The sequence below is a fragment of the Spermophilus citellus genome (assembly GCF_964194105.1).
Source record: "Spermophilus citellus genome assembly, chromosome: 6".
Taxonomy (NCBI): domain Eukaryota; kingdom Metazoa; phylum Chordata; class Mammalia; order Rodentia; family Sciuridae; genus Spermophilus; species Spermophilus citellus.
This window is the reverse complement of record NC_138187.1, coordinates 76,572,870-76,597,169: the sequence shown is the minus strand read 5'-3', so window position 1 is coordinate 76,597,169 and position 24,300 is coordinate 76,572,870. Positions and strand designations below refer to the sequence as shown.

The window sequence follows — 24,300 nt, the reverse complement described above, 5'->3', positions numbered from 1 at the left end:
CACTTCTAAGTCCTAAAACTGAATTCTCATGTGCTTGCTTCCTCTTCTCAAGCCTCTTTAGGATTACAGCTTCCTATGAAGCTTTGGTTTAGACTCATTTTATGAGTTAGAGCTGAAAGAGAGCCCCTCATTTCAGGCTGCCACTATGTGTGAAGCCTGGTTCATCTCTGTTCTGTTTCAGCAGGCCTGGGTAAAGGGCAGATCTATATTTTCTTTTTCTACTATGCCAATGTTTATGTTCATCTTGTTGCTGAGGCTTTTTATAGGATAGTTCTATCTAGCATTGTTATATGTCTGGGGCAGGGGACCTTTATCCAACCCTGAACCCACTGTACTATTTTGTCAGAATCTGGATACTTTTCAAAAGCACTGAATAATATTGATATTAACTTACACTTCCGTTCCAACCCTGCTCTTTTGAGTCTTAGGATATAGAAGATATAATGTCAAGGGCAGCACTGGACAAAGAGAGCTCTCTGGAACTTACTCCATTTTAATGAGAAAAACTCTGACTTAATTAATAGTATCATACACAATACCTTATTTAAACATTTAGTCTATACCTACTGCTAAAACCTTTAAAAATATTGGTCTGGAAATTCTTTGAATTAGAATAAAGAAAATCAAGACACAATCTTTTCAAGGCAAATAGATAATTTCTATGACCCAGGGATAAATATCCCCATGCATGGGTCTTGTACAGATTTTTGTCAACATGTCACTTATTGCCTTCTTCAAGTAAAATGGGCCACCAAGAATTGTTTATTTGAAGGTTTTGACACTATTTAGTCTTAAGAACCGCCTGTAAAAATTTATTGTAAAGTTAGGCATGAAAAATTATGTTTTTAAGTATGTATATCTCCATTGATTGAAAATCCTGACTCTGTAAATTCTAAGTGATAATCTTTACTGAGCAATTGTTCTTAAGGTGCTAGAATATCAATTCACACCAATAACTATTATTGAGTTTCCACTACATATAAGAAACTCTGCTTTAGCACTTAGAGTGGAAAGTGTAGGAGATAACTTTAAAAAGAAAGAGAGGCCAGAATATATATACATATATACACACACATACACATATACATACATAATTTGACAAAGAAAAAAAATATATATATATTCTAAAAGACTGCCATAAGATCAAACTTAATTAGCAAAGCATTGTTATATATAAATATTATAAAAACAAGGATTATTTTAGTGTTTGTAGGTCTATAAAGAACTAAATCAAGATTAAAGTCTTAAAATGGTTTAATTTTAATGTTTTCAGAGAAAAGTCATTTAGCAAGATGGGAATAAAATCAATAGATGGATAATCAGTAAGTTTGAGTATAGAAGTTGCCATTAGGGGGTTTGACTCTGGAGGTAGTATAGATACACCTATAAAACAAGGCTAGAACCAGATTATAGAAATGACTAAGATCTCAGGACATGGATTTCTTTAAGCTTTTCAAAAGCATTAAAAGACAATCATTACAAAACCAAGTAAACCAGGAAAAAAGAATAACCTTCCAACCCCTATCAGATGCAGAAATTATTTGTAAAAAAATTGTATATATTAGTTATGTATATGCATGTATCTCTGTATATATATGTGCATTATTTTTGTGAGCATACATATTTATGATTCATTTTTTCATTGCAAAGGGCTGAGAGATCATACAGTAGTTAGCAACAACTATTATTTTGAAATCTGGGTACTTGGATGATAGATACTATTCATATATCTGTAATGCTATATTTTGAACCCTTGTATTGGAAATACTGATCTATTCATATTTCCTCATCCATTTTCCAATTTGATGAGATATTAATTTTAAGTTGACTAGATAATGAAGAGCTCTAACTTGTTAGTGGAATAAACCACATCTATTGCACAAACAGCAATAAAACACATAAAAAATAAGAAAATAAATGGCTTATATTTATTTATTAAAAGTTTTACTTTTTCTTTTGAATAGAAATTTAACAGTTCAGATAAATTAAAAATTGCCATTACTTTATAATTTAAAAACAAAAATATAAGTTTCTATAATATTAAAATTAATGGATATTCATAAATTTTCTTTTTAGAAGTAGGTAGCAAATAAATACTATTGGATGCTAATAGTATTTATTTATGGATGCCAACAAATACTATTGATAATAGTATTTGTTGGCATCCATAAAGCAAGGGAAATTATATTAAATATAGAAAAATTAAAATGGGCCATTTTCTATTGTTCCTCTTTTATTAATACCTATATAATTAAAAAACATTCCAAAATTTAATTGTTACATTCTATTTCAAACATTATGTTTTTTTAAAATTTTCTAAATAGTATTTAATTATTTGCTTATTTATTTATTATTTGTGGTACAGGAGGTTGAACCTAGGGGCTATATCTCCAGCAACTTTCTTTTCTTATTTGAGACAGAGTCTCATTAAGTTGCTGAGGCTGGCCTCAAACATGTGATCCTCCTGCCTCAGTCTCTAGGCTCACGGGGATAACAAGTGTGCACCACAGCATTTAGCCTTTAAACCTTATGTTTTAAAGTCCATAGAAATTCTTACTCTAAGACCCATCATATTCTTAGAGGTTGATACTCTTTATTACCAAAAATAGGTAAAGTAGTATAGAATATTTTGTGGCTTTAAGCCATTCTCTTAGATAGATGATACTTTTAAAATAGGCAATCTTAGGAAAATGATCCATTCCAAATCACCAGATATGACACTGAACTCCATAGGTCATATCAGCTGCTAGTGATAAGAAGGTGAACTGTCTGTCTCCCTGCCTGTTTTTCACCTTCCTTTCCATCATTAATGGATAGATGTGGTCTCCTGAAGCATTCTCTACCTTCTATTCTTATTCTGGGCCCTAGGAGTCAGAACTACAAGGAGACTTCAACCAGCATCTTTGACTTCCACCATATGGTTGGGTTGGGTCAAGAGGTAGCACCAGCAGATCAACAGAGAGGCAAGGGAAGGCAAGGGTGGTATAGACCAGCTGCTTCCCTTAACCAAATGCCAATCTTCTTATTTTTTAAAAAATGAAATTCTAATTGACATGAAATAATTGTACATATTTATGGGGTGCCATGTGGCATTTCACTACATGTATCAAATGTATAATGACCAGATCAGGGTAACTGGACTATGTGTTTCCATCAACTTATTTCTCTGTGCTGGGCACTTTCAAATTCTTCTCTACCAGCTATGGTGAATTATTTTATTGTCATCAACCATTGTTATTTGTCTTGTTATAGAGTATTAGAAGTTATTTCTTCTACCCCGTTCTACCCTTGGACCCATTCATCCTCTCTTCATCCCTCTCTTCTTGAATTCCTTTATATAATGGCCCTTTTTGATTCCAGTTTCAGTCAACTGTTGCATTCTCTCACATCCTTTGACGTAATGACAATTAACAGTCCCAGTCCTATGATGTCTTCGGGATTGTGAGCATACTGGTTCTCTCATTAACCTTCTTTTAAAAAAAATTATTTATTTTTTCTAATTAGTATACATGACAGCAGAATGTTCTTTGACTCATTGTACACAAACAGAGCATGATTTTTCACTTCTCTAGTTGTATACAAAGTAGGGTCACACCATTCCTGCGATCAGACATGTACCTAGGGTAATGATGTCCAACTCATTGCACCATCTTTCCTATTCCCATGAACCAACCCGTCTCCTCCCTCCCCTTTACCCAATCCAAAGTTCCTCCACTCATCTCATGTCCCCCCCAATTATAAATTAGCATCCACTTATCAGCGAAAACATTCAGCCTTTGATTTTTTGAGATTAGCTTACTTCGCTTAGCAGGATATTCTCCGACTTCATCCATTTATCTGCAAATGCCATAATTTTATTCTCTTTTACTACTCAGTAATAGTCCATTGTGTATATATACCACAGTTTCTTTATCCATTCATCTATTGAAGGGCATCTAGGTTGCTTCCACGGTTTGGCAATTTTGAATTGTGCTGCTATAAACACTGATGTGGGGTAGCTGGGTCAAATGATGGTTCCATTTCAAATTTTTTAAGGAACCTCCATTCTGCTTTCCAGATTGGTTGCACCAATTTGTAGACCCACCAGCAATTTATGAGCATGCCTTTTCCCCCTTATCCTCACCAACACTTATTGTTGCTTGTATTCTTGATAACTGCCCTTCTGACTGGGGTAAAATGAAATCTTAGAATAGTTTTGATTTTTGCATTTCTCTAATTACTAGAGATGTTGGACATTTTAAATATGCTTGTTGATCAATTCTATATGTTCTTCTGACAAATGTCTATTCATCTCCTTAGCCCACTTATTGATTGGGTTGTCTTTTTTTTTTGGTGTTAAGTTTTTTGTGTTCTTTATAAATCCTGGAGATTAGTGTTCTATCTTTGGCATACAGTAAAAATTTGCTCCCATACTGTAGGCTGTCTCTTTACCTCCTGACTTTTTTCTTTTGCTTAGAAGAAGCTTTTTAGTTTGCATCCATCCCATTTATTGATTCTTAATTTTATTTCTTGCACTTTATGAGTCTTGTTAAGGAAGTCAGGGCCTAGGGGTGGGTCTGTAGCTCAGTGGTAGAGCATTTCCTTGCATGTATGAGGTACTGGGTTTGATTCTCAGCACCACATAAAAATAAATAAATAAATAGATAGAGATATAGAGATATAGATAGATAAATATTGTGTCCATCTACAACTAAAAGATATCTAAAAAAAAAGGAAAGGAATTCGGGGCCTAATCCAACATGATGAAAATTTGGTTTTAGTTTTTCTTCTATTAGGTGTAGGGTCTCTGGTCTAATTCCTAGGTCCTTGATCCAATTTGAGTTCCATCCTCTCACACCCTCTGATGTAATGACAATTAGCAGTTTGGGGCATGGGGAGAGATAGGGGTTTAATTTCATTTTGCTACATATGGATTTCCAGTTTTCCTAGCACCATTTGTCATGAACCTACTTAATATAGTCTCGACTTTTGTAGTATCAATGGACCACCTATTTCTTCCCAGGATATTGAGTAATAAAATCACTTGAAGAGGGCTGGGGTTGTAGATCAGTGGTAGAGCATTTGTCTTACATGTGTGAGGCACTGGGTTTGAACCTCGGAACCACATAAAAATAAATAAAGATACTGTGCCCATCTACAACTAAAAAAATATTTTTTAAAAAAACACCTGATGAAATACTAAAATCTTCCTGATGAAGATTGCTATCAGAGGAGTACCAGAGAAAAAGAGTGTTCCTACCTTTGTACTGTTGTCACCTATGATTTAACCATGCTTATTTTTTAATTTTTTTTTTGAGAAAGGGAATTTATTTCAATAGAAGAACTATCACTTCAGTTTATTTAAAAAAGAGGATGTTTTCAATGGTAAGACAATATAAAATAGGAATTAATTTGTCTAAACTATCTGATCACTAGAAAGTTTATTTTTGCAAGAATATAAGGATTTCAAATATTAACTGCTTTGATTTTCCTATCTAAAATTAGAAATATCTCAGAATCTTTATTCCTACAACATATAAACATGTGCAAAGCACTTAATTAAAATAAATGTATTCTTTAAAAGCATTTTTAATTGTAGATAGACACAATATCTTTATTTTTATTTTGCTTACTTTTTATGTGATTCTGAGGATTGAACCCAGGGCCTCACAGGTGTGAGGCAAGCACTCTACCACTGTGCTATAACATGAGGACTAAACTTATTCTTTTATCCTATGTCCCATTCCAAAGCCAACTTCTGAAGAATTGTTTGATTTCTTTTCTTGTCATTTCCCATTTGCTCTTCAAAAAGATTAATTATAGAGCACTGCCCTCTTATCCACAGAAGATTCTTTCTCTAAGATCCTTAGGAATCACTGCTTTTCCTAATTTTTATATACTTAGGCCTAATCTTATTTTATCTCTCAGAGACATTCCAACTAATGAATACTCTCTTATGAATACCATTGATTTAAGATCATTACTTTTTTCTGATGCTCCACCTGTATCTATGACAACAAAAAGATTAAAATACGCTATTGTGGCATGTCAACCATTTAAGTTAAAAACACTTGAAAAACAGCAGGTGTAAGAAGATCACTTTGACTTTTACACTATTTCTAAAAAACATGAAAAAGGCATGCTCTATACAGGAAAAAAAGGAAGAAAGAAAATAAAAGAAAAAGAAAAGCAATATCCTTATTTTCAAAGACAAGAAGTTGAGACCAAGAAAATGCTGTACAGATCTTTTCTGCACACCTCCTACCTTTCAAGCCTCCCCACTAATTGAGTCACATTTTCAGTTTATCATTCTTTGTTCACTCTGGTATACAGATAATCCTAAATGCTTCTTTGGGTCTTCATTTCTTCATGGGTGCTTAACACTTTGCTTTTCTCTTTTTCATGTATCTAATGTCAATTCAAGCACTGGACCCATCTGGGACCCTAAGAGGGTAGAGGTAAAATTTTTCTGCCTCAACAACCATATCTTCTCAGTGTCTTTCAGAGTTTGTGTGTTCTTAATTGTCCCTCAGATGTTCCCTTAGATTCTGTCTGCCATATTTTATCCCATCTGCACACACAGCTTCAATCACCATATGCTGATGACCATGTATTTTTTATTTTTTTAAATCATTCTCCTGAGCTCCATATATCCATTTCTAAACATGTTTGGAGCATTTCCCAACTACCATACATCTAAGCTTGGAACTAAAGTCTTCTCCTTAAGGGTCATTCTCCTCCTATATTCCCAATGCAAGAAGTGGCACATTAGCTGTCCCAATGCCAAATCAGAAACTTGAAACTCATTCTTGATTCCTCTCTTCCTCATCATCTGTCTTGTATCTCTTTATAATATTCTCCCACACCATGATCGAGTCAATTCCTTTATATTTGATGGCATCACCTTTGAACCAGTCTCCTTTCCCTCTCTAATCCGCTCTATATAGTTCATAAAAATTATTGTGCAGCATGGGTGTGATGGATCAGGGCTCTTCAAGATCTGGTCCCAGCTTAACCCTCCAAAATTCTGTTTCTCACCACTGACTCAACTCTAGTAATAAAAAATATACTTCACTCACATGACTTATTTTCTTTTTTGAAACATTTCTCACTTAAGTCTAATATCTTCATTTTACTTGTTTAGTGACTACTTGTCTTTCCAAGTTTTGCTGTGAAGTGATTTTTTTTTTCTTTTTAAAATTTATAGACTGCAGCACCATAGTTGGGAAGTGTGCTATGTGTTCTATAGCACAACGTGTTTATCCCTGGCATAGAACATAATGTTCACGCTTTTGACTTACTGTCTCTTTCAGTAATGTAAAAAGCATCTACAACCTGACCTGGGACAGTGCCATATTCATCTGTATCATAAATGGATGAATAAATGTGGGTTTACAAAATGCCATTCTCAATCAATAGGGGAGACAGAAATAAACTATCATGCCTTCAAATGTTTGATAAATTGTGGGATCATTCAATGCTTTATTCTGGAATTCTGCTGTAGAGTTTTGCCTTAGTTGTGAAGTTTACATCTGGAATGCCCCACAAAAGCTCAGGTGTGGAAGGAGACATAGAAGTGTCCACAGATGGGACTATAAGGTAATAATTAGTGAGGACTCTAACCTCATCCGTGGATTAATCCATTTGATGGATCCATAATTTAAATAGTGGTAACTGTAGGCAGGTGGGAACTGGTAGGAGGACATAGGTCATTAAAGATGTAGCCTTGGGGACTATATCTTGTCCCCGGTCTCTTTCACCTTCTCTGTCTCCCTTTCCACCCCCTGCTTCCTGGCTGCCAGGACCTGAGCAGCTATCCTCTGCCACACCCTTCCATCATGATGATCTGACTCATCACAGGCCCAGAGGAAGGGAAGTGCTAACCATTGAGTGAAATCTCTGAAAATAGGAACCAAAACAAAGCTTTCCTCTGTTAAGTTGTTTATGCCAAATATTTTGGTCACATGAATGAAAAGTTCACTAATACTAATCTATTCCTAGTGTGAACTTATTTCCCTTTAGGATCAGAAGTTTATGTGACTGACAAGTCAAACTCCACCTTTGTAATGAATGCCTAAAATCACAAGGACACAGAACTTTCCTTGTACACAAAGCACTCTACCAACTGAGCTATACTCCAATGGAACTTAATATGATTTATGCCAAGCCAAATCATATTACAGCCCTGATGGGAACAGGGAGGACTAATTTGGCTAGGTTTCTCCTTTTGATTCACTTCCATTTGCTTACCTTATCTCTAAAAAAATATTACAAGACCTGACAAGTTGTCTTCATCACAAAGAGAATATACCAGTGGGAAAAAACAGGGAGGCAGACCACAAATCTCCAAGCCTACATCAAGAAAAACATTTCATAGACTTAAGGTTAAAGTCTAAACATCCAAAGGCTGTCTCCCTTTTCTTTCATTTATTTTTACTCCTTTTCCAATAGTCATCAGAATTCCAAATGTGCGCTCTAACTAGGACACTGAAATAGACTTTTATTTCTTTTCCTGCTTCCCTCTTACTATGACATCCCAAAATGATTTTTACTATTATAAAATGTAGGATCATTAACATGCTTTATGGACCTTTATCACTGTAGCCCTTGCCAAAAGAATAGAAATATAAAAAATAAGCAAGCAAAAAAACAATTAAATAAAATGTTAATGTTTTTTGGACCTCACTATGATTAGGTCCTCAGCTGTAGAAGTATGTAATTACTTCTTAACTAACATTCTTCCTTCTCTATGTGACATGGGCTAAGTATAATAAAAATAGAAGGTCTATGCAGGGCTTGGGTTGTCATATGCATTTGCTCAAATTCTCAGAGTCATTTTTTTATTAATTAATTAATTTATTTATTTTTACATGAGCTCTCATTATTATTATTATTATTTGCATTATAATTCTTAATACACCTTTATACCACAATTTATCATATCTCTGTATACAAGATATGTTGACACCAAATTCACATCTTCATACATGTATTTTTGTACAATGATGAGGGTCTCAGAGTCTTTTAAATTAGGTATTACTGACCCCATGACATGGATGATGAAACTGAAATTGGCAGCTTTCAATTTCATTTCAAAGCTCACACAAGTAGTTCATATCCTTAGGACTTACTTTTCCATGAACTCTTAGCAACATAATGTCTACCCAGGTCCAGAACCAACCTGTGGGGAGCCATTCTGACACATGATTGGGTGACTCCCGTTAAGGGCCTGAGGCGCTCTGGCTGTGTCGGAGCTTTCCCGACCCTTTCCTGATGAGAGAGCCCATCCGTGTGGGGGTGTGCGTGACCACTGACCCCGGAGACCCAATCACTGACCCTGACCTTGGAGTGCAGCCCCCCCTCAACCTTCATTGGATGGAATTCTCCCCTGAATCTCTTGTTCCCCAAATAAAAGGCTACTCCCAGGCGTGTTCACTCTCTCTCTCTCCTGCTAGTCCAGAGTAATCCTCGCTGCCCTGCTGGGCGGCTGGAGGTGGGAACCAGGGAGGTGAGCTGTCTCGGACCTAGCAATATAAATAAGGTAACTGGTTTGTGTGTTTTATTTTGATCTCTTCTAACTAACTTTATGCCTAGAACCTCATTAATGAAACCACTGCGCAGGCCGCGTGGTAGAATTGGCGCCCAACGTGGGGCATTCTGAATTAGTTAGATTGAGTGGGAGCGCGCTATAAAGATAAGGTAAAAATAAAGATAAAGGAAGATAAGGAATAAAAATAAAGATAAAGGAAGATAAGGAATAAAAATAAAGATAAAGGAAGATAAGGAATAAAAATAAAGATAAAGGAAGAGGTGACAATTGGGTCACAAAAGTACCTGGAGATATTGAAGGAAAGAGACGTTAAATTACTTAAAATGGGAAATTCTACTTTTACGGATAAGGAAATGTATCTGACTATTTTAGACAGCATAATTAATCAGAAAGGAAAACAGATAAAGAAAACTCAGTTATTACAATTCTTAAAGATTGTAGGTGAATATTGTCCTTGGTTTTGTGACCAAGAGTCTCCAAATTTACTTACTTGGGAGAAATTAGGAAGAAAGTTACAGAGAGTCTATCTTTCTACTGAAATACCTGGAGGTATAGAAAATATACAGAAAACTTGGACAGCCCTAGAAGTTTGTCTTTTTAAATATATGGGCCAAAGTTCGCGGCCCCCTGAAGACCTTTTAAAAGGCATTCAAAGAGCTGTTAAGTCTATTCAAATGGAAAATCAGCCTGAGGCTAAGTTAATTTCCTTTCCCTTGAGCCATTTAAGAACAAAAGCACTAGGGACCAAAGTTAGAAATGTGAACTTAGACTCGCAGCCCCATGCGGAGGGTTCAAATGGCGCGGATCAGCCTGCCTTCTCGCCGCCGCCGGCATTCCCTCCTAGTGGGAGCCCGGGAATTCCAGGGGAGGTCGCACAGTGTGACGTCACTAGCGGCGCCGACCAGGACAGTCCGCGATTTTTACCAGGACAGGGACAGAGATCACAGACAGTTTTCTTAGGACCTTCAAAGACAGTTGAATTAGATCCTGAAACGGGGCCGGAACAAATTCCTACTGGGATTTTCGGGCCACTTCCTGAAAATACTGTAGGTTTGATTTTGGGGCGTAATAGTTTAAAGGGAGCCATTGAGGTCATACCTGGTGTAATAGATTCAGAATTTAAGGGGCAATTATATGTTACTGTAAGATCCAATTATGCCCTAAGGCTCACCCCAAAGGATATTTTTGCTCAATCAATATTATTGCCTTGTGTCTCAGAAAGGCACCTGCCGGTAGATTCAGTTTCTAAACCGCCGGACAGAGTATATTGGTCCCAGTTGGTACGGCAAGAACGTCCTTTATTAAAACTTAGATTAATAATAAAAATTTCCTAGGCATAATAGACACAGGAGCTGATAGCTCGGTATTGTCCAGTCGGTTTTAGCCTAGGAACTGGCCTTTGCATGTAGCACCAGCTAACCTAGAAGGAATAGGACAGGTTTCACAGCCTGCTCAAAGTGCCAACTATCTCCGTTGGGAAGATTCTGATGGGAACAGTGGAATATTTAAGCCTTATGTGTTAGAGTCTTTACCGGCTAACCTATGGGGAAGATATATATTAGCCAAAATGGGATTATTATTAGTTACTCCAAATTCTATAAGATCAGTTGAGGAAGTTAATCAGAGGTATTTTCCTGGAGATGATAAGGAGACCTTTCAGGAAGAATATCTGTTTACAAGCCAGTCTCCACGACAAAGATTAGTAAATACTCCAGACCAAAATTTTTACTAGGGGCCCTGAGTATTTCCCCGATCCCTAAGACAGCTGAAAAAATCACGTGGCTCACAGAGGAGCCTATATGGATTTCTCAGTGGCCCATCTCAGGGGAAAAGCTTAAAATAATTCATAGATTAGTTGAGGAACAACTTCAGGCTGGTCATATTGAACCAACACTTAGTCCTTGGAATACCCCTATTTTTGTTATTAAGAAAAAGTCAGGAAATTGGAGATTACTACAGGATTTAAGAGCAATAAATCAGGCAATTCAGCCTATGGGATCATTACAGCCAGGACTTCCCTCCCCCACAGCCATTCCTTTAGATTATAGCTTGATGGTAATAGATTTAAAAGACTGTTTTTTCTCTATAAGGTTACATCCTGAAGATTGTGAAAGATTTGCTTTCACTGTCCCAGCAATTAATTTTAAGGAACCTGTTAAAAGATATTGCTGGAAGGTACTTCCTCAGGGAATGCGTAATAGTCCTACACTGTGCCAAAAATATGTTGACCAGGCAATAGATCCCATTAGAAATAGCTTCCCTGATGCCTATATTATTCATTTTATGGATGATATATTATTGGCTCATGCTAATCCAGAGGTACTTTCAGAAATTTTTACTCAGTTAGAGACTTCACTTACAGCAATGGGTTTATGTATAGCTCCTCAAAAAATTCAAAAGGTATCTCCTTTTCAATATCTAGGTCAGATTATTCAAGGAAGTACAATCCGTCCTCAAAATCTTCAGATAAGAGTTAAGGAGTTACATACCCTTAATGACTTTCAAAAACTATTAGGAGATATTAACTGGCTAAGACCATCTTTAAAACTAACTACTTCTGAGTTAAGTCCTTTATTTCAGATATTACAAGGAAATCCTTCTCCAACCTCTCCACGTCAACTAACTGTAGAAGCTAAGGCAGCCTTGAGAAAAATTGAAATTGCAATTAAAAATGCACAGCTTACTAGAATAGATCCTAAAGAAATAGTGTATTTATTAATATTTCCAACTGAACATACCCCAACAGGAGCCATATGGCAAAGATTAGGAGTTATTGAATGGATTTATTTATCCCATTCCCCTCAAAAAACATTAATTCCTTTTCATGATTCTATAGCTCAATTAGTAATTAAAGGTAGAACTAGGATTTTACAATTAATTGGATCTGAGCCTGACATCATAATTATTCCATTTTCTGTTAAACAGACTAATTGGCTTTTTCAAACTTCTAGTTCATGGCAGATAGCTTTTGCAGATTTCCCTGGCCAGATAGATAGCCATTATCCTTGTGATAAGATTGTACAATTTGCATCATTAACGTCACTTATTTTTCCAAAGATTGTACGTTCTCATCCAATGGAGGAAGCTTTATCGGTGTTCACGGATGGTTCCAACTCTGGTAAGGCAGGTTTCTTCAGCCGTGTTCACACAGAGGTAATACAAACTTCTTATACTTCTGCCCAAAGGGCAGAGCTTCAAGCTCTGATTTGTGCCTTAGATTATTTTTCAAATGAGCCTATTAATATCTATTCTGACAGCTTATATGCAGTAGGAGTTACCAAAAATATTGAAACCTCAGTTATTGGGTTTACTTCATCACAGGAGTTATTTGAATTATTTCATAATCTACAAAAGACAGTGCTAATGCGAAAGTATCCATGTTTCATAGGACACATCCGTGCCCATACTAACCTTCCTGGACCTCTAGTTGCAGGTAATGACAAAATTGATAAGTTAGTAGCTTTTTGTCAACAGATGTCTTCGTATGACTGTGCACTAGCTTCCCATTCCTTGCATCATCAAAATGCTTCTAGCTTACGTAAAAAATTTAGTATTACCAGAGAACAAGCTTGTCAGATTGTAAGCCAATGCCCTAAGTGTGTTATTCACACTCCATCTCTGCCATCAGGGGTAAATCCCCGTGGATTAAAACCAAATCAAATATGGCAAATGGATGTAACTCATATTTCTCAATTTGGTAAGCAATGTTATGTGCATGTCATAGTGGACACTTATTCTAGATTTATTTTTGCCACAGCACGTACTAAGGAAAATACTCAACATGTAATTTCTCATTGCTTAGCAGCTTTTTCCGTTTTAGTGTGTCCTATGCAGATTAAAACAGATAATGCTCCAGCTTATGTAAGCTCTTCTTTTCAACAATTTTGCCAAGAGTTTAAAATTAATCATAAAACAGGAATTCCTTATAACCCCCAAGGTCAAGCCATTGTGGAACGAGCTCATTTATCTATTAAGCTTCAATTACAAAAATTAAAAAGGGGGAATAGGATTGTGACTCCCCAAAATAGCCTTAATCATGCCTTGTTTGTTTTAAATTTTTTAAACTGTGACACAGAAGGTCACACTGCTGCTGAGAGGCAAATGTCTCCCTCAGTAACAGGCCCCTTAGGCAGAGTTTTGTGGAAAGATTTACAGACTGGTCAATGGAAGGGTCCAAACCCGGTAATAATGCAGGGAAAAGGCAATGCTTGTATCTTCCCAGAAGGCTCTTTCCGTCCTATTTGGGTGCCTGAACGTGCTATCAGACATGGAGGAGATAGAACCCAGATTCAAGAGACTGTGGATCGACCCGGAGGAGCCACAACCCAGAAGGAGGAGATATCGGAAAAAGATGAAGAAAAACCAGATTGAACCAGCCGAAAAGCTGATTTCGTGGAAAGATGTGAAGAAATTGACAACCCAGGCTTCCCAAATACTTCAACGCCTGGGAAAGAACAGGACCCCAGTCTTGATGGTAGCGACAGTAATTGCCCTACTGTGCTGTCAGGTAAAAGGGAATCAAGTAGACACTTATTGGACATATTTCCCAGATCCACCCCTGGTACACCCAGCTGTGTGGACTGGAGAATCTATTCCAGTATTTACTAATGACTCATTCATGATGGGAAGATTTACAGATACTCATATTACTCCCAATCATGTAACTAGATTTAATTATTCTGGCTACAGTGCCCAATTACCTTTATGTTGGACACATGATAAACATGCTGGCTGTCTGAAAGTATCATTTGAAGAAAAGACAGCGATTGGTAAACCTAGACTGACAAATAATTCTATTTATGGGGACTTAAAACCTAATACTAGATCAGTAATTAAGATGGGACTTTCCCATAACAAGCCAGTCATTTCTGCAAAACCTCCACCGGTACACCACTGTCCAAATAGTTCTATAATTGAAATTGGCACCTTTCCTAAATGGATGGATTGTGTAAATACCTTTCCTGTACAACATAAGGTGTCTAAAGCTAGTGGGTATATTTTAGACTGGTCTCCAAAGATTGATAATAGACAATTACGAAGAAATTCTGCTATGACACCTGCAGGATTTGTTAGTAATATTTTGACTTATATTGAAGGAGGTGTTCAAAGAGATATTTGGTGTTTAAATGCTGCCTCAGAGTATTTACATTTTACAGATAAACCTTTACCAAAATTTGTCGGCAAGAACTGTAAAGAGGGATCTTGCTATGGCTTAAGAGCCTGTGTCCAATCTCCTTATGTTTTAATTATTGGAAATGTAAAAGTTAAGTGGATAGATGACAGATATGTTGTTACTTGTAATAAGTGCAACCTAACTAATTGTATTTCTAGGTATAATAGAGGAAAAGGAGTGCTGATACTTCATCAGCCCTCTTTTGTTTTATTACCTGCTAATATTTCAGAGCCATGGTATGCTGATGCTGGTTTACAAGTCTTGCAGCAAATTCATGCCCAGCTAACAAGACCTAAACGTGCTACTGGAGTCATAATTGTTGGTGTTTTAGCACTGGTCTCATTTATTGTCTCAACTGTCTCTGCATCTCTGACATTGTCTCAGAATATTCAGCATGCAAAATTTCTTAATAATTTAGCTCAAAATACTTCCAAGGCTCTGCGTAATCAAGTAAATATTGATGAAAGGATTGAGACTAAATTAAACGCCTTAGAGGCGACTGTTATAAACATAGGTAATGAACTTTCAGCCTTAAAATTTAAGGAAAGGCTTAAATGCCATGCTAATTATAAGTATGTATGTGTTACAGCTGCCAAGTACAATGCTTCTCTCTGGGATTGGGAGAAGATTAAAAACCATTTATTAGGTATTTGGCAAAATAGTAATAATAGCTTGGATATTCTGGAACTTCATCACCATATCCAAGACATTCAAAATAATAGAGCTGATTTTTCAGATCCTTCTTCTTTGGCTAACCAAATATTGAAGGAGTTAAATGGATTCAACCCTGGAAATATTCTTAAACACTCCGCTTGGTACATTATTGGATTATTCTCTTTGCTGTTAATTCTCTTTTGTATTGTAACTATAGGATGGCGATTCTTCCAATCAAGAATCCACGAACTCCAGAGAGTGAACCGCTGCCTCATTGTTAAGAAAAGAAAGGGGGAATATGTGGGGAGCCATTCTGACATGTGATTGGGTGACTCCCGTTAAGGGCCTGAGGCGCTCTGGCTGTGTCGGAGCTTTCCCGACCCTTTCCTGATGAGAGAGCCCATCCGTGTGGGGGTGTGCGTGACCACTGACCCCGGAGACCTAATCACTGACCCTGACCTTGGAGTGCAGCCCCCCCTCAACCTTCATTGGATGGAATTCTCCCCTGAATCTCTTGTTCCCCAAATAAAAGGCTACTCCCAGGCGTGTTCGCTCTCTCTCTCTCCTGCTAGTCCAGAGTAATCCTCGCTGCCCTGCTGGGCGGCTGGAGGCGGGAACCAGGGAGGTGAGCTGTCTCAGACCTAGCAATATAAATAAGGTAACTGGTTTGTGTGTTTTATTTCGATCTCTTCTAACTAACTTTATGCCTAGAACCTCATTAATGAAACCACTGCGCGGGCCGCGTGGTAGACCAACCCTTACCTATATGTATTCATTAAAGTCAATATTTATCTATAGCCTTTGATTTGAGCCATTCTGAATTTTTAAGGTGAGAAGAAATTATGATGATACTTTTAGAACCATTTCTATAAATGTTTTTAAAAGATAAATATATATTATAAAATATATATATATATGTATAAATATATGTGTGTGTACATATATGTATTACCATCCTCTATTAGAATGACCTAGACACAAAAGGAAATAAAAATTGTAACAGAAATTGCTATAACTACAGAATACTGCCATAAATGGTAAGCAAGACCCACATTCTTTCTTTAGGAAGATAACATAAAAAAAACTACATTATTGATGATAGGATCATGGTATGACTCTGGAGAACTTTGTTTCATCTGTCAGACTCTATCATTTCAAAATGGCATTTCTTCCCTGACACACTGAGTTAGTGAAAATAACTCACAGCAGCTGGATTCATCTTCATTAAAGTGACAGTCAGGCACTCCATCACATAGCAGGAGGGATGGGATACACTGGTCTGTAGAGCACTGGAACTCCATGTTACCACATGGCTGAGAGGGTGTGAGAGGACAGTCCATTTCATCAGATCCGTCTAGGCAATCTTCCTGTCCATCACACTTTCTCGAGATAGGGACACACTGGAGAGTGTAGATACATGCAAACTGATCAGCTTCACAGAGTGATGGCTGTATTGTGACGGGACCTAAAAAGAGAGCAAGTCAAGTCATGTTGGCATTAAGACAGTCTTCTTGAGGTCCAATATTGAAAACTTTCAGGATATATTTAGAATTTAAGGGTATTGTTATTATATCTGTATTATGGTTTATTCACTGTCTCTTAATGCCTGTGCCTGAGGAATCTAGCTCCTGAGACTCTGTCCAGGGTAGAGTCGCAGAAGTTGCAGTTTGCCATGATTTTATCACAGTGGATTTTGCTCAGATCTTGATTCCTGCCAAAAGGCCATGTATTGTCATATCTAACGTAGAGATAAAATCACAATTCAATCTAAAATATTGCACTAGAAGAGATCTTGAAGGTAATCTAGTTTAAATCCAACCCACTCATTTTACACCTAAGGATATTAAGTCCACAAAATTAAGTAGCCAAAAACTCAGTGCTAATTTTATAATCTTTCATTACACAGATTATTTTGTGGCAAAATATTGAGTCTACACTAAGTTAAATTTAATCATGGACCAAGAATGTTGGTCTTCATATTGACTAGATGATGCTTCTTGAGGTCAATCAATGTATATAATTATGAAGTATTATTACTAATTTATTGGAACATTGCTCCTGAGACTGATCTTAGGCTTTGGGTTGTTTTTATACTAATTATTAGAGGAAAAATGAAAAAAAATAGAGCCACACAGCAATGAGGACCAGTTCAGGAACAGTTTGTTTGCTGGACATTTGAAGCTACTTTTATTTGTGGATTTTATGAGAATAGTTTGCTTTATACAGAAAGATGGTGTGGTGAATTTATTTTAAAAATGAGATTTGAGAGTTCCTTTTCTTTCCTGCTTACCCAGTAGTGGAGATATATCTAGACTATAGGTAGATTCTGATGTTACGGTCAAAGTCATGTATGTGAAATCTATGTGGCCATGTTTCTAGTGTCTGTGTTCATGGAAAATGTCATATGTAAGCAAGGGAGCAATCATATGACTGTGGGACATGATATCATGCTCCAATCTTACTGTCTGAGATAATGTTAGCATATACAGATGCAGTGTTCCAATGAACAAATTTCAAACTTAAACATAGAAAGTAAATTGGATTTAAATTCTATACCTTTATGTATAGTTCTTTTAATATTTAACCATGATCAAATAAGTGGATTTTTGTTCATTCTTTTCATTAGATTGATCTCATAGTTAAGAAAGGGCAGACATTCTCAATTATATTTTTCAAAAAATATATAATTCCTTAAAATGTCATATTTGTTAACTCTCCAGTGGTTGAAAAGATTGAATAAATTTTTTTTCATGTGATGAAAATCTAGAATTAACTTTAGCAATATGCCTAGTACTTAGCTAAGGCAATATACTAACAAACAAACAGAAAACCCACAGGGAGAGTAATTTTCTTTAAGACAAACAGATTCCTATGCTTCCCAGACCCTATTCAGAATGTACTTTTGTGTGTGTAGCTTATTATACATTTTTCCTTATATCAGAGATGCGAATATAAAATTCTCATTTATTTAGAGATATAAATTGCATTAAATTCCATAATTATTTTTATCAAAATGTACTCAGAACTATTTGTTCAAGGAAGCCAGTGGGCTTGTACAGCGTACACTTGATCCTGTCTTGTGCTCTTCAGGTTAGCCGTCCAAGATCAAGGTGTACTTCCCCCACTTGCTGGGAAAGCTGCCAGATGACAGCTCACAACTGAGCCCAGCTCCAGACATTGCTCTCCAAAGTTATTTACCCTCCAAAGAATGGCTTTATTCATTGACTTGTGAAGTGGGGAGAGGATGGCTCAGGCCCTGTGTTTCAATATGAGGCCTCTACCAAGCGACAAAGCAGCTTTGGAGCTCCCCACAGCACTGGCAGAGGCCACAGTAGTGCACCTGTATCATGGCTCAACATCCTCTACCCCACGCCCCACACATTCTGCTTCCTTTTTTCCTTTTCAGGGGATGCTCCTGAGAGAATTTCCACTACAATCTCTATGAAGGAATTTGCCTCAGAGTTGGCTTCCCAGAGAACCTGATCTAAGGCACTATCTAGTCTTCAAATGCATCTTGTTTTAAATTACATCCCCTCTGAATTGCTTCTCAAATTTTCCATTGAAATATTTCTGATATTTGAGGAACATAAATTTTTCACTCCTAAAGGGAGTCTAGGCAGGTTCCGAGCTAGAAACAATTCTCCATTAGCTCAATATTTCATCTGAGTCTTTTGTTTTATCCAAATGAGAATTCTGCATTAAGCTACATATATACATTTTCAGTATAAATGGATTTCTCCAGTATTGCAATAAAACTAAAACTCCTGGAAGATGTACTATGCTCATCTTTTGATTTGAATACAGCCTGCTGTGTGCACTCTCCAAGAAATATTGACAGTGAAAAAAGCTTCCCTAAAATTGTAATTTTAATGGATTTATTCTTAGGTGCCATCTAGGGAGATAGCTAGTCATTAAAGGTAAATTTAACTCTGTAAAATTGAAACAATATTAATAATTTTCTTTTTGTAGTCTAAAAAATCTCAGCACTGCCTTAAATTCATATTACTAAGTGAAAGAAGACAATCTGACAAGGCTACGTATTGTCTGATTCCAAGTCAATGACATTCCAGAGAAGACTATAGGATTAAAGAGGTCAGTTGCTGCAGGTGGAGGTGGGAGGAGAGGTGAGGATGAATAAGGAGGAAGAGCACAGGTTTTCACAGTAGTAAAACTATTCTATATGAATCACTCTAAACTATTCTCTATAAACCATATGAATGGTTCATTTTCCATGAAACTATTGTGCAGGAAACTTTTCTATATGTGTTGTCATATGTTTGTCAAAAATCTATAGAACTGTCAACACCAAGAGTGAACTCTAATATAAACTATAGACTTTGGGTAATAATGGTGTGTAGGGTAGGTTTACCTCTATTTAATATAATAAATGTACCATCTTAGTATGGGTAAGTAAATTTGTGGAGGCTGTGTGTAGGTGTGGGGGAAATTTCTGTTTTCTACTTAATTTTGCTATGAATCTAAAAATTCTATAATATATGAAAGTATATATAAAATATATATATACTTATATACATACAATATACATAACATATATACTTATATACATACAATATACATATAACATATATACTTATATGTATATACATAAAATATACATGTATATCTCTCCACACCTTTTATATATATAGATAGATAGACGGATACTAGTATATACAGACACTAATATCACTTAGAACCTATATGACAACCTGTAATTCATGTTCAATGCTTCACTCTTAAAATTTCTATGTTGTAATCTCTATAAATCTTTTTTAAAAGGCAGACATTTAAAAACACACAATATTTTAAATGCACAATATCTTGATGAATGCATGGTGTGTTGATGAAGTACATTGTCCTCTCTTACCATGCCCAACAAGCAGCTTAGAGAGGCCACTTAAAACCAATGGTACCAAGGCAAAGGCCAGTCACTTTACAGAGAAGTGGTGTCAGATCAGGCTTATCCATAGTTAGCTGACATGGAAATGTGTATTATTGTTCATCATATGAGCTGGTTACTATATGAAAGAGTGTAACAAGCTCAGGGTAATACTGAAATGTACATCAGGGAACCAAACTGAAACAGCTGGGTTGTGATGATAGTCCTTTTATACCTCAAAGCATCTAGTTAAACTAGAAGGATAAAGGAAAGTAACAAAGAAATAGGCACTCAGAATTGTTAGTGATGGAGAAGAAAGATGAGAAGAAAGACAGTCCAAAAAATGTTCATTCATTTTGACACCAGGATTCATTAGGCACCTTAAGGGTATTTTGTTTTGTGTTTTGTTTTAAGTCCACCTTTCCCAAACTACATCCAATCATGGGTAAGATATAGAAACAATGCTAGGGGCAGGAAGAAAAAAGAGACTTCTATGAAAATTTAGTTTGTATGCTTTAGGGGAATGTTTCTCAAAAAGAGGATCACAAGTTTTAAGTGAGTTAGAATCAATAATAAAATATGTCCTATCTATATGATTTACTCTTTTTATATTGGAGATGATTCAAGGCTATACCAACAATAAAGTTTCTCTTACTCACTTGTATCCTATAAATATCCTTCCTTTGGTGGAGAACAATGGTCCAGATTTATAGCTATTATCTGGAAAGTACATATAAGGCACTACTCTCTGGGGTGAATTGCACAGGTGGTGTGAAAAGCATATGACAATCAGCCATTATATGTTTCAGCAAGAAATGAGTTAGGAAATGCTGCTTTAGAGTTCAGGGTAGTGCTGTGCAAATTAGTTTGAAAAAAAGCATTCTAAAACAACAGAAAAATCCTATCTTCAAAGGTACATAGTGCCTTCAAGAATTTCAATTGAATCATTACAATAGCAATTTGCTAGGTTTTTACCTGATCAAAGCTTAGATCTCACACAGAATCAAGATGCTCCAAATTAGAGTTGGGCATGTTTTTACCCCTATATGAGAACACAGTAATATCTCAATACCCAATAGAATTAGTGGCATTAGACATGTGTTTAATAAATATTTCCTACATTGATGAATAATAAACCAATGGTTTAAATATTAATTATACTTTCCTTGAGAACTAATGTGGAGTTAAGCAAAAATAGATGAAGTACAGAGTGTATCGACTATTGACCAGTTCTGTTGATTTAATAAACCACTGTTGTAAAAGGGCAGATCAGCAAAATAGAAACTGGAAAGATCTTTAAAAAGATGACTTACCTGCTATATTTGAATGTCAATCTATGAGTTAGTAATTAGAGTGATCATTCATTTCATATTGATGCTTATGAACTTTACAAATTCTTTCAGAAGTTGTATGGAGTTTTACAAATGCTACCTACGTTCCATTTGGTTTTGTCCTAGGCAGATAGTTCCTATCCCTGACACAGTATTTCTTTGTCTTTCACAGAATGCTAAGTTTCCTTGTTCACTTATATTTAGATGGCAATGAAAATATATTTCTTATAGCAAGCAAAATTATTTTCTACTATTAACTTACAGTGAAAGTCAATGAAACATTCTCATGAATTTCATATAAATTCATTAAAAGTCTGATGTGCCCAAAGGTAATCTTATGGATTTTTATATTTATGATTAATATCTTTAGTCAAGGCAAAATTGATTTGTCTGTTTTAAGAAAAAATGATATGCAGATAAAAATTTATTTATCAAAGAACAAAAGTCAAACTTGCCAAATATTACCATAATTGGTAACATAGATGGTAAAAATGCTTAGGGTAGTATATTAATATATGAGTTACAAATTGGAAATTGTTTCTGGCATATATTTTAGTAATAACATTCAAAACTATCACAAAAAAACTATGGGGCAGAGAAGATTATAATTTTTTGAGCTGTATAAGAATTCTTGGGTCCAGTTTACTTTGAATTGTGATTTTGTCTATATTTCTATGAGGGCCTCCAACAAAGTTTATAATATTATTCTATTAAATTAAAAAAATTTCTCCTGGGGAGCCAAAATAGAATCATTTTGATGTTCTTATTTCATTGCCATACATCTAATAGCTTATACTTTCCCAGAAAGATGGAATGTGACCTTCAATTTTGACTATAGGAAATGTAGTCCTGGTACATGTAAAGACCTGTGGACAGCACATGGAATGTGTGGGCCAAAAGGGCTTGCTTGTCTTCTCAGAAGGCTGTGCATGACCAGCAAGTCAAAAGCCAGATGGCAGAGACAAAGTAAAAGAAACTGAAATTTCCAGAAGTGAGAATCAATGTGAAAGCTGATAAGTATCTGTGAACGGATGCCAAATACAAAGTGGTAATTATTTTCAAGATGAATAGCCACAGCTAACTAAGAAAAAAGCTAAAACAAGCAGATTGGTGAGAGGTAACAGAAATGCTAAATGTATATAAACATACGAGAATTTATATATGTGGGTGTAAATGTGCATTTGTACAAATATATATACATACATGTGTGGACACACAGGTAGATTACTTGAAATCATAAAGCCATTCACTAGTTATAAGTTATAGAAAGCTTAGGGGATAAATTATGGCTGTGGGCAATAAAAAATGTAAAGAAGAGAAAACACAATGTTATGGTTTGAATGTGAAGTGTTTCCCAAAAGCCCCTTGTTAATGCAGGGATATTCAGAGGTGAAGTGACTGGACTGTGAGTTGTAACCTACTTAGTACATCTTAGTTTGAATGGACTGACTGGGTGGTAACTGTGGGCAGCTGGGTTGTGGCTGGAGAAGGTGGGCCACTAGAACGTGCCTTGAAAGAGCTCATCTGTCCTGAAGCCCCTTCCCAACTCTCTAACTCTGCTTCTCCATGAGCAGAGCAGCTTCCCTCCACTATGCCCATCTGCCATGATGTTCTGCAGCTCAGAGCAATCTAGTCACTTGCACTCAAAGAAGTGGAGTCAGCCAACCATGAACTGAACTTCTGAAACTGTGAGACAAAATAAACTTTTCTCTTCTAAGTTGTTCTTGTCAGCTGAGTAACACACATGAGGTTGTGGTACCCTTTTCTCATAGTCTTCTCCTTTCCCCAGTACACTCAGATGCTGAAGACTTGGAAGAAAATCAGAAGCTGAACAAACAGAACATATTAAATGGTCCCCAAAGATTCTCATTTTTATTTACACCAATAGGGGCCACAATTATAGACACCTAAATATAGTGATACTGCAGCAAATGACTACAGTCACTCACATAACAAATATTCTGCCTTCATAACCTCCCAAATAATCTAAAACTTGTGTGAAGGTGGAAAATACATAAAAATCTGCAGTGTTAGGCTGGTTGCTAGTCATTTCTCTCTTGTATGAGGCCTGGAATGCATAAAGCCTCCAGTGCATCCCAGAATCCTTCTGGCTTTATCATTTCCAGATGGTGCTATGGTTCCTGGTAGGACACGACTACATTTGTGTGGCCTCATTGACATGCAGCATTGTACCAGGTTACACACTTGGCCTAATTTAATGTTGTTGTTCACTGATGGCCCATATTTACTAGAATTTTATTTCATAGCTAATGAATTCCCCTAATCCTGAACTCTTGACTTCTAACTTTAGGACCAACATTATTAAATAGATTCCTTTTAATGCATCCTTTATATTGCTTTTAGCTTATATTTCTCAAAGGAGGAATTCTGCCCAAAAAATGTTTCTCCAAGGCCCGACAGGGTTCAGTCCACTGTCTTTTGTCAGTATTCAGTGAACAGACATGTGGTTCTGTCTCATTCATGCTCAGGTTCTCCCCCATAAAATCCTCAAGTTCCAGAGGAAAATGATGAATCTTTTAGATGATGGAACATTATGCCCTTGGCTCCCTAGGTAAGGCCAAGAAAAAGAGTCCTAAGACTCAAGTCATCTTGAATCCTATGGGTGGGAAAGCTTTTGATGATGAAAATTATGAGCCAGTGTTTCAACACCAATCAATGATTAGATGGATTTTTCTCTTAGTAGAGATGGTTTGAGAGTGAAGAACAAAAAGCC

General features: G+C 36.2%; 1 protein-coding gene across 1 annotated transcript in view; it reads right to left on the bottom strand.

Annotated features, from left to right (window-relative positions):
- The window catches only part of MALRD1 (MAM and LDL receptor class A domain containing 1), a gene marked incomplete at both ends in the record, with an annotated part of 684,412 nt that overhangs the window by 121,166 nt on the left and 538,946 nt on the right, over nucleotides 1-24,300 (bottom strand). Inside the window, one exon of the mRNA XM_081298191.1 lies at nucleotides 16,561-16,821. Within this exon, the coding sequence (XP_081154317.1) occupies nucleotides 16,561-16,821 (261 nt within the window). The remainder of the gene's footprint in view (nucleotides 1-16,560; nucleotides 16,822-24,300) is intronic.